A 24280-nucleotide genomic window follows, 5' to 3' on the forward strand; every position below is an offset into this window, starting at 1 on the left:
GACATATTAACAATTGTACTTTTTAGTGACATGTGGTTCTGGATGGAAACAATACAACGGCAAATGTTTCTTTTTTTGGGACGATATCAAAACATGACAAAAGCAAAGATATAAAGTACCTGTACCATATATCAGATATTAATCGATCAATCATTATAAAATTAATCTAATGATAAGCCGACTGACCTTACCAATTTTAACAAACTTCTCATTAAAATAAATTAAAAAGGCAACATAAAGGAATGCTTGGAAATGAATAAAATGCATTTTGAAATTACAAAGTATGACCAGTCAAAAAGTAGGCAAATACAACTATGTCCAACAGGAAACGGACGAAATTAATCAATAAAAAAGATAGAATAATATAACAAACAAACAAAAACAAATAAATATTGGCAAGTTCCCAAATGCATAACAACCTGAATATGTTATACGAAATAGACAGACTAAAATGCGTTCTCTATTTACACAATCACACATGTGGTAATTGTATGTCGATTGTGTCAAAGGAATATATTATGTAGCACTAGTACATATCTGAGTATTGAAAATAAATTAAAAAAATAATTTCAGGCACTTACAAAGTAAATCCGCACATGCTTTGTTCAAATTTATAATAATCTTCCCAATTTCTTTCCACAAATAGCTACACAATACTTAAAGTAGAAGTGAAATATAATTTTCAGATTAAAATGCATTTAAAAACAATCAGATTTGATTAAGTCGATTCGTATTTAATTGTGCAAAGCAAAACATTTACCCTTCAGATCTCCAGTCAAAACAGGTAGTCATTAATTTTAAATGACTTAATCATTATAAAACCGGTTAGATGTTGATGTTTTTTTTGCCGGGTAAATATTAAAGTTATAAGTAAAAAAAATTATATACTAAGCATATATCTTAACAACTGATTGAATTGGAAACACATTTTTGTAGGCATACTGTAAATCTAAAAACAGCATATTAGTAGAAGTCCGTAACAGAGATATCGATAATTTCCTAAAGCGAACACTAAGACGAATGCCAGGTACAGCCCTTAATATGCATAAACTGCCCAGTTATACCAATAATCAGTCCCCCATTCCCCATTTCTAATTGTCCCTTTGTCCATTCCCCATAGAAAAATCTCCATTGCATATTTTGTATCAAATATTTACATTGTCAAATCAAATTTTATATTTTTTAAATTTTTCAACAATTTATCTATTACTTTGAATTTTATTCAATATATTTTTATATCAATTAATATTTAAAAACTAATTTCCCAATCCTCCCAATTCAAAATCCCCTTCCTCATCCCCTTTCTACAAATTTAAATATCATTTGACATGAAATTTCTATAGTTTTGAATTGGAAAAAGTGAAATCTTTGTTACATGTTAGACAGTAAAAGGTATGTTGTAGATTAAGCAATTGTGAATTTAAATGTTTAATTCATTTGCAAATAAAAAAGATGAACTTTCCTTATGTCTTGAACCGTAAATTGAGTTTATACCACTTTCGTATTCTACATACTTCCTTCTTTTGTGTTATGTAAAATATATGCTCTTATTCAGTTTTAATATCTCTACATTTATGCTGTTATTTTGATCTATCGAAAACTTTCGGCCATTTTTGAAAAATTACGAGAGAAAAAGGTAGCTGAAATACCATGATTTCTCGCCATATTTCTGCTCTTTACCTTTATTTAAAGACAAAACCAGAAGTTCCGAATGAAAATGCTACAACTGGTACCTAATATGAGTCTTACCACATAATGTGAAAAATTAGTAGGGAACAAGAAATATGGCGGGAAATCATGGTATTTCAGCTTTTCAATTGTGAGATAATAGGGAACATTTCAAAATATCCATAGAAACAAGATGGCGGATAAACAATACCTTCAGTGCAAAATTCTCCTAGGAAAAATAAATTTTCAATTTTTTTCAATCTCGAAGGTAAGAACGAAAAATAATTGTAGGGGAATCGTAGTACAGAACGACATGAATAAAATGGCAAGTTTTTGAAAGGAACCGTCGAGTAATTACAAAAATAAACGCAAAAAACAGAAAACAATCTGAGGTGACTTGGAGTTTAGTTCGAAGGGGTTTCATTTTTATACGAAAAGCAGAAAAAATTAATATTTAATGAATGGCCACTAATATGACAAAAGGACATGACGAAACGAAACGACAGTGTACATGCGTCAACATCTATGCCATTTACATTTGTTTTCAATTACGGAAAGCAAATTACAAATTTCAATTACTACTATCTTCCATTTTGTATCAGTGTTATAAATAAATTTACAGTTTTATTTCATGTTTATACTTAGACTAATCAAGGGAAAATACCAAACATTCAAACAAATAAACCTTTCTTCAAATGTGTTTTAGATGATAAGATAAAATATATATGCAAATGCCAAATATTTTGTAAATATTTGTTTATCAAACACTTATACACACAAGACATTAAAAATACATCCGTTGACTAGTGACAATCGAAAACATTTTAATAGTTCTAATTCATTCTAATCACATTATTGTTAAAAATTGGCGACCTCGATTTTGCCTGATGCTATATATGCTTTTTCAATAAATGTTGTGCCCCTAATTAGTCAATTACATGATAACCAAAGTATAGTCTGTAAAATCTGTATAAATCTTATTCCATAATTATCTATTTTAATTAGGGCTTTCTTACCCAAAATATTGCAGTGAGCTACCTCCGATGTCAACCAATGGGATATACACACTTTATCACAATGGAGTATCTCTACGTTAGGTGTATTGTGACATGTATACAGGGACTGGAGGCTGGACGGTTTGTATATCAATATTCAGTTGTCTGAAAAATTATCATACACCAACACAAATGTCTTTGATAATATAATGCAATTGTTTCTATGAACTAATATTCCCCTTTGTCACCTTGATCGATCAAATGTGAAAATTAGTACCAGCAAAATTGATTTTTATCCTTCAATCTCAGTTTCCGTTTCGTAGATTTAATACATCGCTTCTACCCCAGAAATTTGACATAAAGAATACTACAGACACTGTGAAGTCAGTCTAATATCTTGATCTACACGTAGAGATTGATGGTAAAGAAAAACTATTGATCAAACTTTACGTCAATCGCGATGAGTTTTCTTTCTGAATTGTCAACTTTACTTTCATCTCTGTGACATTATTCCATCAGTATCTGCATATGGAGTTTCCACATCACAACTCATACGCTATGCCAGAGCTTGACGTTTTGTATCGTGCTTGGCTACCAACAATTAGGTTTATTGAACAGGATTATGTTGTTACAAGATTGACGTCATCACTGCATATGTTTTATGGTCGTCATCAGGAACTCGTGGATCGTTACGGTGTATCCATCTGCCCTCTGAAAACTTATTTAACTTGTTTAAGGCTTATATTCCTCTTTTGTCTACCCTAGACTTTACGTTTTTATGAGTAACTCAGCAAATATTTCTAGAAAAGCAGAGGACGGTTGCCCTGTTCTTTGTTGTGTACAATTTTTATGTCCAAGTCTGGTCTTTGTCCTTGGATTACATTCTCTTGATTTCACCTAGAATGTTTGGTTCCCTTAATTAATCTCATACAGCAAGAAACGAAAATAACTTTTTTAAACTTCGAAAATTGTTATTCTCTTATATGTTTATTTGCATGAATAAGGGACATGATTAACTGAAAAAAGAAGATTATATTAACTAAATGTAAAAATATATAAAACAATAAAATAGAAATAAAAAAGTCATTTATTCATTATTCAGTATGGTGATCTTTTGTAGTCGTTTGCTCTTTTATGTTTGAGTTTTAGGTCGAGTGGCTTTTAACGGATAAATTTCTAAACTATTGAAAAATGCTATTTACAAGTAACCTAAGGTTTAATGTCTTCAAACGCCTGATGACTGTAATCTTACGCTATCGATTAAATTGGCGTATCAATGTCATCACGAAGACTAAATTAGACACAATTCGTCTATTTCGTCATAATTGTTACGTTGTTTAGCTAAACCGAGCTCAGAGACTTATACAAAAGCTATTTTGAGAATGATTTGTTAGCCATAGAGAAATATACACGTAGTAAAAAAGTCCTGTCGTAACCATGTCCCGAATGCCCGTTATTGGATGTCCGTTTTCAGATGACTAACCGCTGTCATCTTTCATATATATTTTCACCCTGGTGAATATGGTATTATTAAGGAACTGTGCACTCCTTCAAAGCACATGGGTTCATCCTCGGTTTAGTTGAATTTGTCCTTTTCATTTTGCAAGGATTTTTGTCGTCGTTTGTACTTCCCAGTATTTCTTTTTTTTTTACATATTATGCTGCATGCCATACAATAAGTAAGTATGAGATGTTTCTAAAAGGTAGGGATCTAGACGTAAAGGTCTTGATAATATATTTTTACTTGCAAGTTCCTGTTTATTATTTAAGGCATTTTTTACTTTTTTATGGTAAAATCTTTGCTTTCGAAATACCGTCGTGAACCGGTCATTATATACGGCTTCCAAGGAGCTCAGTTTAATCAGGTCTTCTTGTTTTTATACTATAAAATGTACAAATAATGTTTAATTCAGTTTGTTTTTGATTTTTGCTTTCATTTAAGGTTGTTCAGAGACGAGAAGATGGAAAAATATTTCAACATGACACATGAAACCTACATCAGAGGCTTTTGGAAATTTAAATGGAAACTTCTGGCTAGATGCGTAATAGCTGTCATTAATATGTAAATAATCGAAATTTGCAAAATGTTATAGTTGTTTACTATACTTGTTAAATGATGATCGCTATAAGAATAAGGCAATATGTTAAACATGGTATAAAAAACTTAACGTTTAATTTGACTATTTACACCATCAGAATCAAAATATTTACTGTATCATTTTGAATTCTAATTTCATTATAATGCACTGAAAATGAACTTTTAAAGGGCAAATAACTGTGTCAAATACAAATCTTTAAAAAAAAATGTATTGTAATCCAGCAATGCAGAGATCAAATAATAATATTTTCAAATATTGTCTTTTTGAAACACTTGAAACACGACCCAGTTCATTTCAACTGAATTTAATTTTCAGCACATTAAAACAAAACTAAAAAAAATATCTTACGATTCAATTTCAATTCCTATTGAAAAAGAAAGTTTTCAAAGCATAAAAGTTTTGTAAGAAAACATCCCTTTGAATACATTATGAAAAGATAGGTTTACACAAGAAAAAATAAAATGATACTGAAGTTAGATGGCATAGAAAACATCACCTTTTGAAATTTGTTTATTCGACGATTTTCGTATATTGTAGGAAACAAGCATTTTGACAAGTAATAGATCATTCAAGATTCGCTTTGATTTGACAGACTTCGAAAACAATACTTCCTTTGCCGAGTATCTCAACTTTCGCGTTAATACCAATTCTACTCATTTCACTGTCAGGTATAATGTAACATCGTACAATGGAACTGCCGGTGAGTCACCTTTAAAAGACAAGATTTATTTTTGTGTTGATGTCGGGCATGTCAATACATATAGTACTAATATTGGTATTCTGTTAAAGTAATGAAATATTAGAGTACGTATAGCTATCAACAGAGTGTAATTCAACTAAAACATTGTTCACCGGTAAGAGTAAGAGTAAGAGTAAAAATAACACATTAGTCTAGTCAGAACTATTTACATTGCAATTTTAAATGTTCTTGTTAAAGTAATATATGTAAGTTTGTTGATAATTATCATCCTGTCTGTTTTGATAGACATATGCTTATTTTTTAACGTTTCTGATACTAAAAGGAAGATTAATCAAGGGAAGAGTGAGATTCATATCAGACATTTTAACCGGTTATTTTGTTGTAATATAGCGATATAGCGAAAATGGATTTGGTGAATATGTCAAAGAGACGACAACCAAAACGGAATGTAAAATGTCAACTCAAGGCCATCCATTGGTCTTCAATAAATGACAAGGGAACCCTCACACCGCAGGGGGAGGCTGCAGCTCCTCCAAAAACAATATTATGAAGAGGTTGCCAACATATAATCCAGCAACATGAACGTAAACTGGAAGAGTTAACAAAACAATACACACAGAAAATCCTGGCATTGCACAGGCGCAAAAAATTGTGGCGGGGTTATAGTACTTTGGCGTGATCATAAGTCTCCCCGTTTTTAAATCTGTCCACTGTGGAAAAATGTATTAAACAATTAAACCCACCTTAAAATCATTTCGAAAAATTCTGAGTACTTTGTTAAAACATAAATAAAAAACCCGATAATACATAAATTGAAATTTATTCCCTAAAATTTATCATTGATTAATTTTTTCTTCAAATTCTAAGGTTCTTCTTTTACTGAAGGAAATGGAATGAGACCTTCAGCTTATGATCGCGATAACGATAACGCCAGTTCTAATTGTGCTAAATATAGAAATGGAAGATGGTGGTTTAAAAGTTGTTCCGATGTGAACCTAAATGGCTGGTATTATAAACCTACAACGAAACTGAAAAGAGACAATGTGTTCTGGAAATCGTGGCGTGACTGAAAACCGTTGAAACGAGTAGAGATTAAGATGAAACCGATGACCTAACAACCGATAGCATCTAGCCACTAGGCTAACATTGTCTTTTCAGTGTGTAAAGTTACATATGTAGTGCTTCAAAAATCAAATATTATGTAGCACTCCAGCAGCTAAGAATCATGCAAAATCTGTCTTTTATTTTTGATATTAATTTGCTTTATAGTTGTCTATATGCTCTTAGGAAACAATTCACATTGACAATTGTTTCTATCGTATTTCATTGTCATTTAAAGAGTAATCTCCCTTAATCTTGAATTTTACAGTACAAGCGAACTAAAATTCATTAATCTAAATGTTTACTGTCTACAACATGAACCACGTTAATTGCTATAAAGTGTCGTCTTCACCATGGGAACAGATTGGTTCACAATTTCGTAGTTACCCTCTCTCGCTTTATACAAGACTTGATATTATGTCAGAAACTTGGCGTAAAGCTGAGGACGCTTACCTACCGATGCATCTGGTCTCTACTCCCAGTTTTGTATATGTATTCTTTGTGCTTTGTTATTCTTAATTTGTGTTGTTAATCGTATGTTATCTTATGTTATCTGTCTTCAGGTTTACTTTTTGTTTCCAGATTATTATTTAAAGCGATTTTATGTATATGTCTCGTTCTAATCATGCCCTTATGTCATTCTATTTAGAGAAAACTATTATAAGTGACTTAAATCGAAGTTTTATCGGTTGATTAAAATTAACGCTTGATATTTATTCATATAATGCATAAACAGGTAGACATAACCAGTAAAAATTCAAGTTATGTTTATCAGTTTTATATGTACGTAACAATGCATAAGTAATTACTTGTATTTTGAATATTCGATTACAAAGAATGTTGTCTACCTAGAGATATATATACAAAAAAAAAAGTTTTTAGTTCCCGTAATTGAATAAGCAGGCGCATAATTGTACCGTTTGAAACTGAGTTTGTCATGAATTATGCATTTGATAATACAAAACATATATCAAACTTATAAAAAAAATAACAGTACACGCATTTAATTAAAACTAGCTTTGAAAAATGACATGAATTATCGTCTTTGATCCAAATGTCCAATCATTTCATATGATTTCTTTAATAAAGGGTTACCGAATTATTAAAATCTAGACAGTAGTCAAACGGAAAAGTCTAAAAGGAAATTCCGTATAACAGATGGCAATATCAGGGTAAAAAAACGGGAAAGTTGCAAACCTAACTTGATGCAGACATTTCAAAATGAAAGGTGGGTTAACCAGGTTTTATAGCGCGCTAAACTCCCCTTCCATTACGGTTTACTATATGCACTATATATCAACACCAATGAGCAGCATGAAATTGCAACTGTAAATTAAACTGACCAAAAATGACAACATTTTAGTGATAAGATATATCATTTAATAACACATAAACTTGTACAATAAAAAAAACCCGACCCGTTCATTATAAGACAAAACAGATATACTAAAATCGAAACACATGGCTAAAAATAAAAAAAAGGAGAACAGAGAAAATCTTCATACACAATATAGCAAACAAGGGAGCCAAGATTCTATTGTAAATAAAAAAATGAAATCCAGGGACGAAGACAAGACATGGAAAACAAACAAAAATTACAAAGAATATAAAATAAACCCAAAATAATATATATACAAAACAACAAAAGAAAATGAACAGCTCGGACTACACTTATAATTGGGAGCATGAACTAGGTACACCGGTGAGGTAAGCATCCTCTGCTTTTCTAAAAACACCCGCTGAGTTGTTCATAAATAGTCAATTAAAGAGTACACAAAAGAGGAAAGGAAAAACGATCCACGAACTCACGATTACGACTTTAGTGATGGCTGCAATCTTGTAGCATAACACTGTTCCAGAAGCCTGATTGTAAGAAGTCTAGTGCGATACAAAAAGCCTGTGTGGTTTTTGTGCCTCTCTTCCTTCACACGTATGAGGCTGCCTTTATGGCTGATCGTATCCGAAAGAACGAACATCGCTTAGCTAGATCCTTTAATTTCAATTTCCGCTAAATAGATGACGCATTATCGTTACACACTCCTAGTTTCGGGGATTTGATACATCGTACTACCCCATAGAACTTGAGATAAATGATACAACAGACATTGCAAGGTCAGCCTCATATCTTGACCTACACTAAAAGATCGATGGTAAAGGAAAACTATTGACCAACCTTTATGACAAACGTAATGGCTTTTCATTCAGAATTGTCATCTTTCCTAACATCTTTGGTAACATCCCTTCAGCACCTGCGTATATAGATTTCATATCACAACGCATACGTTATGCCAGAGCTTGTCGTAACTACGCAGACTGTTTTTAATCGCGCTAGACTTCTTACAATTAGGCTTCTGGAACAGGGATATGTTACTACTAGACTGAAGTCATCATTACAAAAGTTTTATGGTCGTCATTATGCACTCGTTGATCGTTACGGTATATCCATCTACACAATGCAAACTGATTCGTCCCACTTGTCATAGTTTTAGTTCCCTCTTTCGTCTACCCCGGACTTGTCTTTTTTATGAACAACTCGGCAGTTGTTTCTAGAAAAGCAGACGACGCTTTCCATACAGGTGCACCTGGTCCTTGCTCTCTGTTTTTAGTGGAGTCCGAGTTGCTCATCTACGTTTACTACATTGTATGTATTATTTCAGTTATTTTATGTTCTTTGTTGTGTTTTCCGCTGGATTACATGGATTACATTTTGATTTCCGCTAGAATCTTGCTTCCATTGATTATTCTGTTTACCCTTATGTCACTATTATCATGTTTTTGTTCCAATTTTCAGTTCATCGATCAGTTAGTGGTCTTATCTTTATCTCCATCCTTTTTTAGCAAATCGGCGGTTGCTTCAAGAAAAGCGGAGGATTTTTACCTTACCGGTGCACCTGGTCCATGCTTCCAGTTTTTTAGTTGAGTCCGACTTTCTAATTTACTTTTGCTGTTTAATACGTATTAGTATGGTTGTTATATGTTCTTTGTGTGTGTGTCTGTTTTCTATGTCCGGTCTTTGTCTCTTTAATTTCTGTTATAATCTTTGTTCTCTTAATTCCTTTTTAGCATTCACATTTTGACAACCATCCACATATTTGAGGCTCATGTAAGCGTATCAATTGTCGATTAGTGTTATGGAGATGGTATTGGAGTTTCTAGTTGGTAAAGGGCCGAATTTAATATAATAACACATACTGTACCATTCACGTTCACAAAAGTCTTAATAGTTGGTTGACCAATATAATGCTTTGACTCATTTACATGTCACGAAAAACTATTGATCCAGCATTATTTATAATTTCTATATAACCGGAATTTCGGTACGTCTATCTTTTATGATTTTACTTAATAAAAACGTACTAATGCTTTGCTTTATGCTCATCCGTCTACAGTAAACCCTTTTTTATGTCAGGCACTTAGTTTGATATACCTAATGATAACGTTTAAGATCAGGATAGAAACTGCAACAAATTTAACGATTATAAAATACACATTGAATGTTTTAAAGCTTATGGTACATCTGTTCTAGTCCTACATAATATAGTATAGAAGCATGCCACATTTTGTACCCTTACACATAATTAAATTAAATATTTCAAAACTGTTTACAAACTATGATGTTGCAACAAATTTAGCACTCACTCACATAACCGAAAATATACAAAAGCCATCATCCACATTTGTCAAAATTCAAGGATACTACAAGATATAATAATAATAATAATTTCACAACTAATAATAAAATGAATTAATCTGAAGTGGCCGGTTCGTAATCGCAGACTACAGACATCAATAAACAAACAGTTTTGCCGAAAAAATATGTATACGAAAACAATTTAATACACCTTATGATGATGTACACTCTTTGCACAGTTACATAGCAGATTCCGCCTTAACATTTGAAGATCTTCCATCATAGAAGTATGGTTTATAAAAAATATTACATACTTTTGCGTTTGGTGCTTTTCCGCAATTAAATTACACTAGACATTTAAGATCGACTGGTAAACCTCTTATGCATAAACCAATTCCGATAAGTTATTCGATATATTCTTATATAAAAAAGCAGATGTAAAATAAATAAACTTTTACGACTATAAAAATGCATATAAAGTGTGCAAACGAATGTTTTCCTAGAAAAGCTCTGACCATGATAATTTACTCGCTACTGCCTTTGTTGACTGCTTTGATCGTCGGCGGAGCTGAATTGCCACCTATAAATGGTTCTCTGGTAAGATTTTTAAAACATATTTTAGGTCGTTGTCGACCCAAAAATTAAAAAAAATATTATTAAGCCACTCATTTAAAAGTAAATAAATAAATAAATAAATAAAGACATATTTACTTTTGTGGTTGAAAATGAATGGATAATTATTTTTATTTTAAGCATACTTCTGAAAATCATTTTATGATTGAAGCTTTTATTAAATGTAACCAAAATACAACTTAATGATTCATTGAAAAAACGTACCAAACGAGCATCTTTTGTAAAGTTTAAAGAGATCTAAGGAAAACTGAAGATCTTCAAATTCATTTTTTAAAAGTCAATCAAGGATTGAAGACGAGAAAATTCTATTATTCTAAAGGTATTTTTTGTATTTCAATAAAACGGAAATTAAAATAGATTTTTGAAACTGAAATAACGAAAAACAAAAAGAAAATAAAAAAAATATTTCACCTTCAAACACCTTCAAAGAAGTAATGATAAATAACCAAAAAAAAACCAAAAAAAAAAAAAAAACAATGCTGTACTCAATACATATTATTCACTATTTTGTATTCCTAGAAACCGGGATGCATTCCTTTTAAACAAAGTGCCATTAGCACATGCTTGGTATATAACGATAGATGTAAAAATAACGATGGCAACTGTCCGAAAGGTAAGCTTAAACAAATTTACTAACGGGTGTTTTTTTATGGAAGGTTTTTTTTTAACTTTTTGTCATGTTTTAATTATGTTATGTCATGCAACGTTTTAGTCCACATCGACAACAATACCAGGACATTGATCAAATAATTAATACATCCAAATAGTTGATATTTACTTTATTAAATTGAAATAAAAAATTGTAAAATAAATGAATAAATAAATGAAGAAAACTGTTTACTGAAAAATCAAATAAGAACAATTAATGAAACGATTGAGAAGTAATTAAACGAAATAAACATAATACATTTTCATAAATGAAAGGGTTTCATAACGTATTTCAAACTTATCGCAGAATGAAAACCAATATCATTGCCTTTAAGGATGTAGACTTAGGGTAAGGGACATAACTCAGCAATATGTTTGTATTATATTCAATTCTACCACAGCCGTTCATGCTTTCATGCTTTGATAAAGAATGAAATCAGTCCAAGTTACTTTCATGCTTATATGAAATTGATGTAAAATACAGAATATAAATTTTCCAATAATTTGTAAGAGTTGTGTTCCTTACACTGTATCTACCTCCTTGAACATTGATTATTTTGTCTGATTTGCAGATAAATTATGCTGTGAAGTAATTTGTGGGAACGCTTGTGTCAAACCAAGTAAGTTAGCGGCATACTTTTCTTTTTTTGTTTGTTTTAAAAGTGACATTTTAAAACAATTCATTGTTATTAATACAGCCACATCGACAGACTTACTTTATGAATACAATGAAATGCAATAAGATGTACTTTATTATTCAAATTGAAGATAGGAAACAGAAAACAATACATCAAAAACCCTTCCCCCAAAACAAAACATCAGAGAAATGTCTGGTGGTCCGAGAGAGAGTAAAAAAAAATAATAATGATATTAATTGCCATATAAAAATAAGAAAATAAAAACAAACAAACAAACAAACTCTGCAGACCTATCATTTAAGAGTAATTTCTTTTGGACTATGTGTTAACCGAACATTCACCCTAACAAACAATAATTGATTGATTGTTGGGGTTTAACGTCCGAGCAGCAATATTTTAGCTATATTCAGACGATTAACATGAAATGGATGATAAAATGAACATGAAATAATGATGACGATGAAACAAAAAATGGATGGGACACAAGGCAACTGGGTCGACACATTTAGATTGCCACTTGAAAAAGGGAGGGATGGGTAGGGTAGTGCAATTTAGCTTCCTGTGGCGGAGCGCAAAGGTTCCTACTCCTATCGAATACCACAGCAGGGTTCTTTAACATGCGAGGAACGTGGCATCTTTCCGAACACGGTTCACCACTATGGTTTGCGGTCAGGTTTTCCGTATTATATCCTGACAACCCCAGCATGTAAAACGCTAGGGATACCCCATACCACCACATGGGGCACACATCCCAGTTGCTCTGTGGGCAGAGCACCTAGCCTCCGGCTAGGTTTATGAGCACTATTTAGTCGCCTTTTACGACAAGCTTAGCGCTGCTGCAGGCCTATTTTTTTTACACCGGACATGCACGAGGGAACAATAAAAAGTGAAACCAAACATATTAAAGATAAAAACAAGAGTTATCATGGGAACATGGTTCGCTTGATAACTCTTTAAGCATGCGCTTTTTATATTCTAGATGTGTGTACGCTTCCGAAAGTTGTTGGTCCTTGTAAAGCAAGAATTCGCCGTTGGTACTATGATTTAAGCAGTGGAAAATGTCAGCGATTTTATTATGGAGGATGCAATGATAATGCAAACAATTTTGAAACAAAGAAAGCTTGCAGGAAGGGAACAAAGCAATGTGGTAATTATAAGTTAATTACTATAATTTTATTTGATTTTTGTTGATTTCACATCACGCATATAACAATTTGTCTTAATTAATAATGTCGATCGATAATTGCACTTGAATTCAACACCCTTATTGTTTTCAAAGATTGTAGTTGGTAATCAATATTTTGCGAAGAAATTCTGAATTCCCATGTCTTATACAATCGATGAATGATTTTACGTACATCCTTGTTTCTGGAAGTCTCCATATATAACGTTTGCAGCCTGCTTACTGCCTGAAGAAACTGGACCTTGCAGGGCATTTTTTAAAAGATATTTCTACAATTTCCGTTCTCATCAGTGTGACGAATTCGTATATGGTGGATGCGGAGGAAACAAAAATAATTTCAAAACAAAGAAGGCTTGTGAAAAAAGGTGTAGCTCCAGTACGTACTGTGGTTTGTAATTATACATTATAACATGTTTACTTTTTTCCATAATGTATTGACATCTGATCTAAATATCTAAGTTTATACAGCGAACTCTGTCTAAACGAAATCCCTTTTGGACTGAAGGATTAGGTAAATGCTTGGTATATACACGAATTGACTCTGAAATGGAAGGACTGCAGAAGCTGTTTGGTTTTAAAAAAATCCGGTTTCGTTTGTTTTAAAGATTAACAGGTTTCTTGTTAATTTTTTGTATTTTCATTTTTTAAAATTCATAATAAATCTCTTTTTCTGAAATATGTCATTGAGACATTAAATAAACAAATATAGTTAAAACAAAACAAAACAAAACAAATAAAACACTTTGATTTAAGTCTGAAGACTGACTGCAAAACAGAGAGAAAATCGAATAAACGCTTTTTTGTTTACTTATTTGCCAAGCTGTTTTGGTTGAAGATTACCATTTTTCAACAAGTTACCTTTGATTGTATCAATGTGTTCAGAGTTAAACCGATCATAAAACTAACGAACTAAACTATAGAAGTCACATGCTCTCCATATTTTTATTTCAGTGGTACCACTTCCACCAGGACAACTATCCAGGTCAGCGCCACCGCCATCTCCATCGCAATCAAGCGTCGAGTTTAGTATGTATAAGATTAAATCATCTTGACTTGTATGCTCAACATGAATTTCCGCTGAACGAGCATTATAAACTTAATTAGCCTAGTACATTTAATATCAACTATTCAATGAATAAAATTTTAAACATTTGGACCAAACCTATCGAAAAGGAAGTTGCATTTCAAAATAGTTAACCAAATCAGCTGTTATCAGCTGCTTTCGGAAGAAAAAAGTTAAGGCATTCAGAAATAAATCTCATTAACTGAAAACTGCATAGACAATAACAGTGTATATGTAGAAAAATAATAATTTTAAAATGCATTGAAGTAGTAAGCATTATTTGTTATACAACTAGATAATATTGCTTAAGCAATCATCACCTGTTGCATTCCTGTAAACAGTTTTCCACCAAAATTGCATAGCACAATTATGTTTTCCTTTTTGTTTGTTTTTTCAAGAAAAGGTCATATACATAATTATCGTAAAGTTATTTCTGTTTAATAATGGTCAGCAGTATGTGGTCCCCGTTAACCGCCCTGTACAAACGGACAAAGTCCTGGCGAATTTACCCAGTAGGCTTTTCTGTGGACCTTATAGTATTTGCTGTCATTTTAAGTACTTACTATAGCAATTGATTAAAGATATCCTGACATGAAAAACTTATGTAAAGCAGTGACACCTGGTTAAACCAAACCCATTTTGGGCTATAAAATGCATTTCGTTTAAAATTCATTTTACCTGTTACGACAAAGCTTCAAAATAGCCTAGTTAACTCAGGTTTGGGGTTCATTCAAGCTTCGGTTAACACATTTTTCACTGACAAAACAAACACAGACTATTTCATATTTCTGTGATGTGTTGTGATAATACAGTTTTGTATGTCAAGGCTAGTTTTGTTAAAATTGGCATTACAATTGAAGGACCAATTTAATGAAATCGATGTATATATATATATATATGTATAAGTCTATAGTTCGTTATAATTTTTTGAACATAATTAAATATGGTGTTCCTAAAGGAGATAAAGCTAGTAATAGATGCTCCTATATACAGTATATACAAAAAGTAAAAACGAAACAAAACATACAGCTGTCAGAAATTCCTGACAAATTCCAAATGCGGTATATTTATACGTATACTCTGACGTGATCACAACCCTCCCTGTTTTAAATTTGGCCACTGTGGAACAATACTAAATAATTCAACACATCTTAAAATCATTTAAAAAATGTCAAAGTCCCTTGTTCAAACAGAAGTAAAGAAACTGATAATATGATACAAAAATGAACAAACAAAAGACTTCGAGCAGTTATCTTACATACCAGCTCCCTACAAAAGGTCCTCTTCGTTTTTTTATGTACATCGTTATCAATAGCTGTAAAAATCAATATCTCTACTTCATCGGTAATTATAGTTAAATTCGTTTGATATGTACTTGCTGATAAACTGACTAGATGCAAGAAATTATCGGATCAGTGTGCAATAAGCATGCGCCAATTATTCGCGTAAGAATCCCCTTTTTGGGGAAGCCAATGAAATTACCTTTTAATATGACCTTGCAACGACCGGCACATTTGTACTTGAAGCCGTTATTTTTTGTAAAGAACTACAAAAGAAATACAGTACAAGTACAACATTAAAAATCTTTTACATTTACCCTAGATGGCTCATATGATATGAACCGTGATAAAGTCACTATCAAAAACAAAATGCCATTTATTCATAAAGTATTTCATTGACCAAACTTTATGGTATGAGGGTTAGATTCGTTGTTTATGTAAATAAATGGTAGCTTTCTCTATTTGGGCAGTACATATTATTAACAAATGATTAATTGGTATTATGGAACTATGCTTTTGACAGATCCCGACAGCAAACCTGGTGTATGTCCAAAACCTGGGCCTAACAGATCATGTGATAAGACCTGCAAAGCTGACAAGGAATGTGAAAGTGCGAAAAAATGTTGCGACAATGGATGCGGACAAACATGTCTGGAACCTGTATATGAGAAAGTAGGATCTTGTCCTATTTTACCACCTGATACGTCCGGTATCTGTATCAATTATTGTAATGAGGATAACCAATGCCCTGGGCTAGAAAGATGTTGTTCACATGGTTGTGGAAAGTCCTGTCAAATGACGATTGCTGTTGATCCCAAGCCTGATAGTAAGCAAATGCTACTTTGAACTTTCTTGCAATAGCAAATGGATTGCACTTAGTCTAGGTGACCCCTAACTTACGGAAGCAACATTGTTCAAACCCTTTCTACCCTAAACAACCTAACAAACTAGCAAACTAACGTTTTGATTTCTTAATTTCAATGTATTGTATAAGCATTACAAGAACATGTTTTAACAAAAAAAAGTAATTAATGATTTAGGCCATATAAAACAATTAAAAAAAACTACCCTACCCAAAATTTAATAAATCAGGGTTGCTCGTCATCTTACAAATAACAGTTTAACAAAACTGTTTACATTTCAAATACAATTCCATATGAAAATCAGTAGTCCGATTTTATACTAGTCTCCCATTACTCCCGCCTACCTGAAAGTATTCATCAACGAACCTACGGTATAATTCTCACGAATAATTCAATGGCTCTAATTGAACATATACATATCTTTATCTTTCATAGCGTAGCATAATACTGATTTCTGATGTATAAAAAACTGAAGTGTGGGTTTTCGTGCCAAGGAAAGGATAGAGGATAGGACTAGGTTCATTAAGGGATGTTTTTTGCCTTCTTATAAGCTGAATTCCTAAAAATTGCAATAGAATAATAACAATCTGCAATTTTGTTAAGAACTTAATGTAAGAAAAAACATTACCATATACGATTTTTTAGTTAGTTGTTGTGGAAGAGTAATCAAGGGAACCATGGTTATAGCGGTAATCAAAAGAATGTAATCCAGGGACAAAGACCAGACATGGAAAACAGACATTCACAACAAAGAACATAAAGTAACTAAAATCATACATACAAAGTAACAAAGGAAATTGGCAACTCGGACTCCACTAAAAACTGAGAGCATGGACCAGGTGCACCGGTAGGGTGAGCGACATCTGCTTTTCTAGAAACACCCGCCGAGTTGCTCATAAAAAGTCAAGTCTGGGGTAGACAAACGAGGAAAGGAAAACTCTGACCCGTTGAATACATCAGTTTTCATGGTGCTGATGGATACACCATAACGATCCACGAGTTCATGATGACGACCATAAAACTTCTGTAGTGGGGTAATGAATAGTCAATTTAACTAAATATCAATTATGATAAAGTGTCATATACATCTCGTATAAAAATTGCAAAATATGAAATATAAAAAATGTGAAATCGTTATGATAAAGACTTATAAAAAAACGTATTTATGAATATTTGTTCGTTTAAACTTGCAACAACCTATGGTTTTATAATGCAATTGGACATTGAATCTTTAGATCACATGATATGTCTTATTTTTCTTCATAAAATCAGATATGCATCACACAAATGGAGATTTAACTCAGGTTTATCCATGATAGTAGGACCTTCGGCATTAAAAGCAATCCATTATCTTTTTAAAAATACCAATGACTCTTTATACGTGCTTCGTATAATAAGAAACAAAACAGATTTAATCATAAAAGCGATCAGTTAGAAAATAATTAAACAATAATTGGTTCTACTTTATAACAGAACCTGGATTTTGTCCAAGCCCAGGTTCGGCTGGAGTATGTATAACAGAGTGTAAAACTGATAGTGACTGTGACGGTTCAAAAAAGTGTTGCAGTACAGGATGTGGACAAACATGTCAGAATCCAGATAACAATCTAGAGAAGCCAGGATTTTGTCCAATTGTACCTCCAGATACAGTTGGACATTGTGCTTCAATTTGTGATAATGATTTTGATTGTCAGGGGATACAGAAATGTTGCAGCATAGGATGTGGACGAGACTGTCGTCCTCCAACTGGTGGGCATCTTCCTACCTTTACATAAGTAAGAAAACAATAGTTTTCGAAATTTCCTTATTTAATTATTTTATTTACACCGTCATTAATTTTGTCTTTGACATTTAATGGAACACATGACCAAGGTATGCACATACAAATTCATACGGAGCAAAGTCGATTACATACAAATATGTCTTTCTGTATCTAATATTAATACCGTAGCAGCAAATATTTTAAACAGTAATGTAGATAAAAGCCCCCATATTAATGACTTATTTACACTTCCAATGTTCACGTTGTGAATAAATACCTTACACGTGACCTAACGTGTTGGATGGAGTTCAATAAAGCTGTCTGAATTTAGGTAATATTACATTATATAATACAACACTACATACCATAACATTTTCTTCGGTATCGTTTTCTTTAATATAGCAGATATTGTAAATGCTCATCGGATTTTACCTCAATAAATACGGGCGACCTGCAAAACAACATGATCACCTTGCAAAAGCACTTAAATACAATCTTGATTTTATTGGAGGGTGTATTCGATTGAATTCATTCTGTTAAGTAAAATTGATTCTTCCAATGTATTCCTTTTCTTAGTGTTTTGAAGATTGAACTTTTTTTGGAGCAAAATTTACAGGTACTTTGGTAAAATAACGCATTGGATAAGACATTGTTTAAAGGGAATTGAAGGGAATCAGTATTCAAACGGTAATAACAAACATAATACATATGGTAGTACTTACTACCATACATCGTGTACTAATGTCCATATTTATAATTCACTAGTACTTTCACGTCTTCATAGACGATTTTCAGGTGAAAAACTACAATAATATCTAAATAACGTTCCAATGACGTTACAGATATAGAACGACTTAGTAACGTTATAAATAGATTCAACGTTATAAATAGAGTTAAAACGAAACTGAAAGTGTAAGCTAATACATATAATAAAAATTGAATTTAACGTCCGTTTAAGATAGGTTTAAATTTTTCAATAAACTTTCGTTCTTTCAACTCCCTTAAAGTGTCTCTCGGAGATTTCATTTTATAAAATGGAAAAATACAAAAAACTTCCACCGCCACAAGTTTCAATGTGTGCACTCAGTGGTATTTGTCTATATGCGGAATCTCTGACTTGTTGACGGTGTACCCTCATTCGGTCCGATTTTGCATTTCCGGTCTGGCCGATATATATCTCTTCGTAGTTCGGGCATTTAATAAATATATTAAATTGGCACTTCTGCAGTTCATGTTTGCATTCGTATAAGTTATTGTTCCATCCCTAGAAGAAATTTCGTGACCAGAATATATGTGTTTGCTGGTGCCGCAACGTTGGTCTTCGCATGGTGACACTACGGGATATTTATCTCCTTGTGGATGAAACCTTGCTTTTGTTAAAAAACGTTTTAAATTCGGTGGCTGTCGCTTACTTTGGATAAGGGTATTAGGAGTGATTAGATCCTTAAATTTTTCACTTCGTGTAAACATTGGTAGGTTACGTTTCGCTACATTGAAAATTTTCGGATTTGCAGGGTTGTGCGTTACGACAAAAGGGATTATATTAGATGTTGGTGTCCTGTTGTTTGTAGTTCGTAAAGATTCTATTGGTATTTGCTTCGCACGTTTGATTCAATTTTGTATAATATTTTGTGGTTATTTCTGTTTTAGAAGAAATAAGTCTTTGATCTCTGATGTTTAGATCTTCAATTACAGTGCATATTTTTCGTGCCAGACAGTACTGGATATTCCGTTTCGCGTGAGATGGGTGGCATGATTTAAAATTTAGATACTGATGGGTGTCTGTATTCTTACAGTACATATCTGTGGTTAGTTTGCCATCCTTAAGTAGCACTGAGATATCCACAAATGTTAAGTTTGTATTACTGACTTCTTGAGTAAATTTAATGCATGAATGTAGGTTGTTAAGCATTTTCGTTAATTCGGTTAGTTTGTCATTGGCATAGGTCCAGATTATAAAACACTCGTCAAGAAATCTTTTCCATAATTAAAAAAAAAATCTCTTGTTGAATCAATTTATAACGTTACTAAGTCGTTTTATATTTCTGTAACGTCACTGAAACGTTACTTAGATACTTTTGTAGTTTTTCACCTGAAGATCGTCTATGAAGACGTGAAAGTAATTTAATATGTATATAAACTGCATCAGTTCCTTATTTTGTAGGAATTAAAGCATGTGCGCAAAAGTAAAGATGTGTTGGCGTCAAATTGTCAAAATTTGTCATTAAAGAATATGAAACATATTGTCGTATTTGTTATATTTGTAATTATGTTGGTTCTTTATTTGGATATTTGGATGTTGATATATTATACAAAATAACAAAAACGATGATGATATCCAAAAAAGTCATGATTAAATATCTAAATTTGTCTGGACTTTTTGTAAGACAACTGATTGATAGATAGTTTGATTGATTGATTATGTTATTTCGTCCTATGATTAAGAATTTATGCATTTCAGGACTATACTCGGCGTCACATAAATAACATACTGTTAAAATTTGAATACAAATATTTTCTACGACTTTATTGACACCTACCTCGTTTAAATTGTCTTAAATGACTTGCTCATTTGTTTAGCCAAACGGCTTCTCCCTAAACATTGAATCGTTAAATTCCGGTCAGATTTTAATTCTTGGTGCCAATATTTACATTGTAAAAAGTCGGCCATGTTTACAGTGATCGGGTTGCTAGGAGATGTTGTTTACGTTTAAATGGTTTGTCCAAAAATCGATGAACCCAGAATGCAATTCGGCGTTATTTCGGATATCTCGGATTTATTTTACGCCAACAACGTACAATACCGAGAAGTTGATCAAGCAGACGATTGTCACCGGAGTTCGACGGGAACTTACGAATTTCGTTTGTAAACAAATCGTCCAGTAGAAACCAACATGGCGGATATTAGTATAGGATTTTCCCGTAAGGATTTGTTACGCATGATTTAAACTAATAAGCGACTCGTTTAGGGAGAAGCCGTTTGGCTAAACGAATGAGCAAGTCATTTAAGCCAATTTAAACGACGGTAGGTGTTAATAAAGTCGTAGAAAATATTTTTTATTCAAATTTTAACAGTATGTTATTTATGTGACGCCGAGTATAGTTTAATCGACGAATCAAGCAAACGATCCCGTGTACACATCTGACATACTGAACCATATTTTCATTGTGCTCGCTCACTGGAGCACTAGATCCCAGATAGGCATGTAACCTCAATTGGACACATTATTCTGACACCGAGCCATATAAATACAACGTGATTGGTGGATAACCCGGGATTACTAATAATTTATATATGGTGTACCTCCGCCGAGAATCTACCACACTGCTCCCACTTGTAATCAAATCGGGTACCCTACACTGAATCCACTGAGGCGTTAAAGTAAGAGTTTTGTGGAATATTTCGGTTAATATTCTTTATTCTGTCTGTCAAACTTATTCTACACTCCACGCTTTTAAGAGACTGTTCGCATGATAAAGAAGGCACATGGAAAATTATATACCAAGGAATTTTTTGTTCCATTTAAATGTTTAAATGTCATATGTAGATGAAAAAGTTTTGCCTTGAATTAAAATTACTATTGATTTAGATTTCTGTTGATCATAAGCTGTTTGGTTTTCTTTTCTATATTGAATCAGGGAAGTAAATAACTCCTTTTTTTCTATGTTCATTGCTATTTGTATAAGTCCTTACAACAATAAAGGTTACCCGTTACTATAAAAAAAGTAAGCGTCGAAGTTCATATTGACAGAAAATGAGAAAAAATATCTGAGAACTAATGTTATTATACTGGTCTGTTTGTATTTTATTACAACATTATATATCATGTACAAGTCACAAGATAAGTTTCAACCCAAGACAAGGCATCAATCGACCAACAAAAGCTGTATAGCTTTTTGAACCCAAGCCGGCTGGGTGGTGTAGGTTTCCATAGAGATCTCAACAATACGAATCAAATACTGCATTTTATGTGTTATTTTCATCACAAGGACAACATAATAATCATAGTTTGTGGCATACCAGTGACGATACTTTTAACCTTTAAAAAAATCATTTTATCAATTGCAGCAAAAAAATTAAAACAATCCCTGCCCCATATTAGCACTACGGGAAGACCCTGTATTTCATATACACGGACGACGTTTTAAATAAGGTCCCCGTTTAAGCAATTCTCGGTCAATGATGTAGTTATTGTCTCTTTCTTTATGTTCAAGACAAATGCGGCGACAAAACTGGTCGCTGCTTTGACACCAGTCGAGGTTAAAAGAAAAAAAAAACTTGGAATGTGTCAGAGTTTATTATTTCAAGTATGCATGTATCTTCCTTTCTTGCCTACGGACATATAGTAGTCGGCAGCTAATGAGAGATCAATAGGAAATTGCCATATCTAAACAAAACTACACGAACTATAAAAGTTCATTTCAGTTCAATCAGTTCATTGACTAATAGGATACAATGACCTTTTTGCGATTCGAAATAAAAAAGTAATCTTTAGTATAACCAAAGACTGTCATTTAATTTCAAGTATCTTAACCCAAAAGCCAATATTTATGTTTATTGTTATTACTATCCGTAATAAATTATGGTAAACCACTGATACGTTTCCAATACATATTATAGAAAATGTTTTTTTATGATGCAGTATATTTACCGATAAATAAATACATGACACATTAAATGCAAATGTAGGTAATACAAATGTCATTTCTTTTTGACTCATCTAACTTATTCATTGGTTCCTAGATTCGTAGATAATTGTCTTTTTATCTATTATCCGTCGTTTGCTTATTTTAAAGCACACAAAAAACCTTTCTGATTTTATTTATGAGTTGATAGTACATGTAGCATTTACATTTCCAAAACTCTTTAGAACATACGTTTGGCAATTACGTACGCATTTTCCGTCTGCCGACCCGTGTGTAGCAATTGATAATTTAGTGTGTGAATTTCTTGGCAATGATTGGATAAGGTGTTACAAATAAAGATCGGACAATTTCATACTCCAATTCACAAGGAAAGTCCTACTATGTACTGGCTTCCCAAATTTCACAAATTACCTTATAACTGCATTTCCTCTTGAAGTCATCGCCGCTAGACATTCTATTTGACTTAATAGTGCGCTCAACGACATAAATATCTGATTATTATTTCTTGAAACACAGCCTGGTTTAAAGAGTCTGTTGGAACCAATATCCAAAATGATGGACACAAATGTATAATGATAAGGTAAGTTAGGAAATAGGAAGACTACTTTTGTAAATGGAATGTGGTAGTGTAAGAGGTAAAGAATGTACTTTATTTGGAATGTGGTGAAGTCGAAGACCATAAGTAGAGACATCATTTATCTTAAGTGATGTATTGTAGCGTTAGCCATGACTTCTCATTCGTCTCGGATTTTTTTCAAATAAGTTCATCACATTTATGCTATTATCATATTGACTTAAAAGGTTTCCTATTGTTTTGATGTTGTAATTGCATCCGTAAGGTATTACAGTACCTGCGTATCCAGTGTATTCTTCTCTTTCTCTATGATTGTTTTTACTAGAAGACTCTTCTTTGGATGGTGATGTTTTTTCAAGACTACGAACTTTTTTATAGAGGATTGAATGATCCTTTTTGGCAAAATTGTTGACAAACTTTCGGAGGTTTTAATTATTGAACGATGACCTCACATTAATTTGTTTAATCGTTCTTGTGTTTCATTGGCATATAATAGACCGCATAAGTTGCATTCTGATCCGTAGATTAATTCATCATGATTTTTTGTGTAAAAGGTTATGTTTGAAAGGGTACTAGTGAAGAAAGAATCGGTTATAAGAATATAGCATGTTTTTCAATTTTTAATTCCACATTTTGGTATAGTACAATGTGGTTCGTCATAGTCAACTATATCATTTAAAGTGATAGAACATGGTTGGATTACTTTAAATAATCAGCATTTTTTGTACTGGAATAGATGGTCAACATAACGAACGAGGATTGGGTATTTTTATTGAATTGTGGGGGCACTTTCTA

The 24280-nt window shown here is 32.5% G+C and overlaps 1 protein-coding gene across 3 annotated transcripts; it reads left to right on the forward strand.

Annotated features, from left to right (window-relative positions):
- Positions 1 to 10687: 10687 nt before the first annotated feature.
- Positions 10688 to 20507, forward strand: LOC148620589 (uncharacterized). 3 transcript variants are annotated; one of them, XM_088573906.1, is made up of 9 exons: positions 10688 to 10791; positions 11347 to 11440; positions 12048 to 12095; positions 13093 to 13260; positions 13511 to 13672; positions 14248 to 14322; positions 16163 to 16465; positions 17976 to 18277; positions 20429 to 20507. In XM_088573906.1, exons 1-8 carry the CDS (start codon positions 10711 to 10713, stop codon positions 18275 to 18277), a joined length of 1233 nt encoding a protein of 410 aa, XP_088430032.1. In that variant the 5' UTR covers positions 10688 to 10710; the 3' UTR covers positions 20429 to 20507. The 3 variants fall into 3 exon arrangements, with proteins under 3 accessions (XP_088430032.1, XP_088430033.1, XP_088430034.1); XM_088573907.1 differs by lacking the exon at positions 20429 to 20507 and adding an exon at positions 18841 to 18860; XM_088573908.1 differs by lacking the exon at positions 13511 to 13672.
- The last annotated feature ends 3773 nt before the right edge of the window (positions 20508 to 24280 follow it).

Source organism: Perna viridis, chromosome 3 (assembly GCF_037379345.1).
Source record: "Perna viridis isolate PV_CMFRI_1.1 ecotype Kerala chromosome 3, ASM3737934v1, whole genome shotgun sequence".
Taxonomy (NCBI): Eukaryota; Metazoa; Mollusca; class Bivalvia; order Mytilida; family Mytilidae; genus Perna; species Perna viridis.

What these genes read in the sequence shown, in the direction of transcription:
- LOC148620589 (XM_088573906.1), top strand. Translation starts at nt 10,711, where the DNA reads ATGATAATTTACTCGCTACTGCCTTTGTTGACTGCTTTGATCGTCGGC. An exon ending in TGAAAAAAGGTGTAGCTCCA is followed by an intron (nt 13,673 to 14,247) that starts GTACGTACTGTG and finishes TTTTTATTTCAG; the next exon opens with TGGTACCACTTCCACCAGGA. An exon ending in GCAATCAAGCGTCGAGTTTA is followed by an intron (nt 14,323 to 16,162) that starts GTATGTATAAGA and finishes TGCTTTTGACAG; the next exon opens with ATCCCGACAGCAAACCTGGT.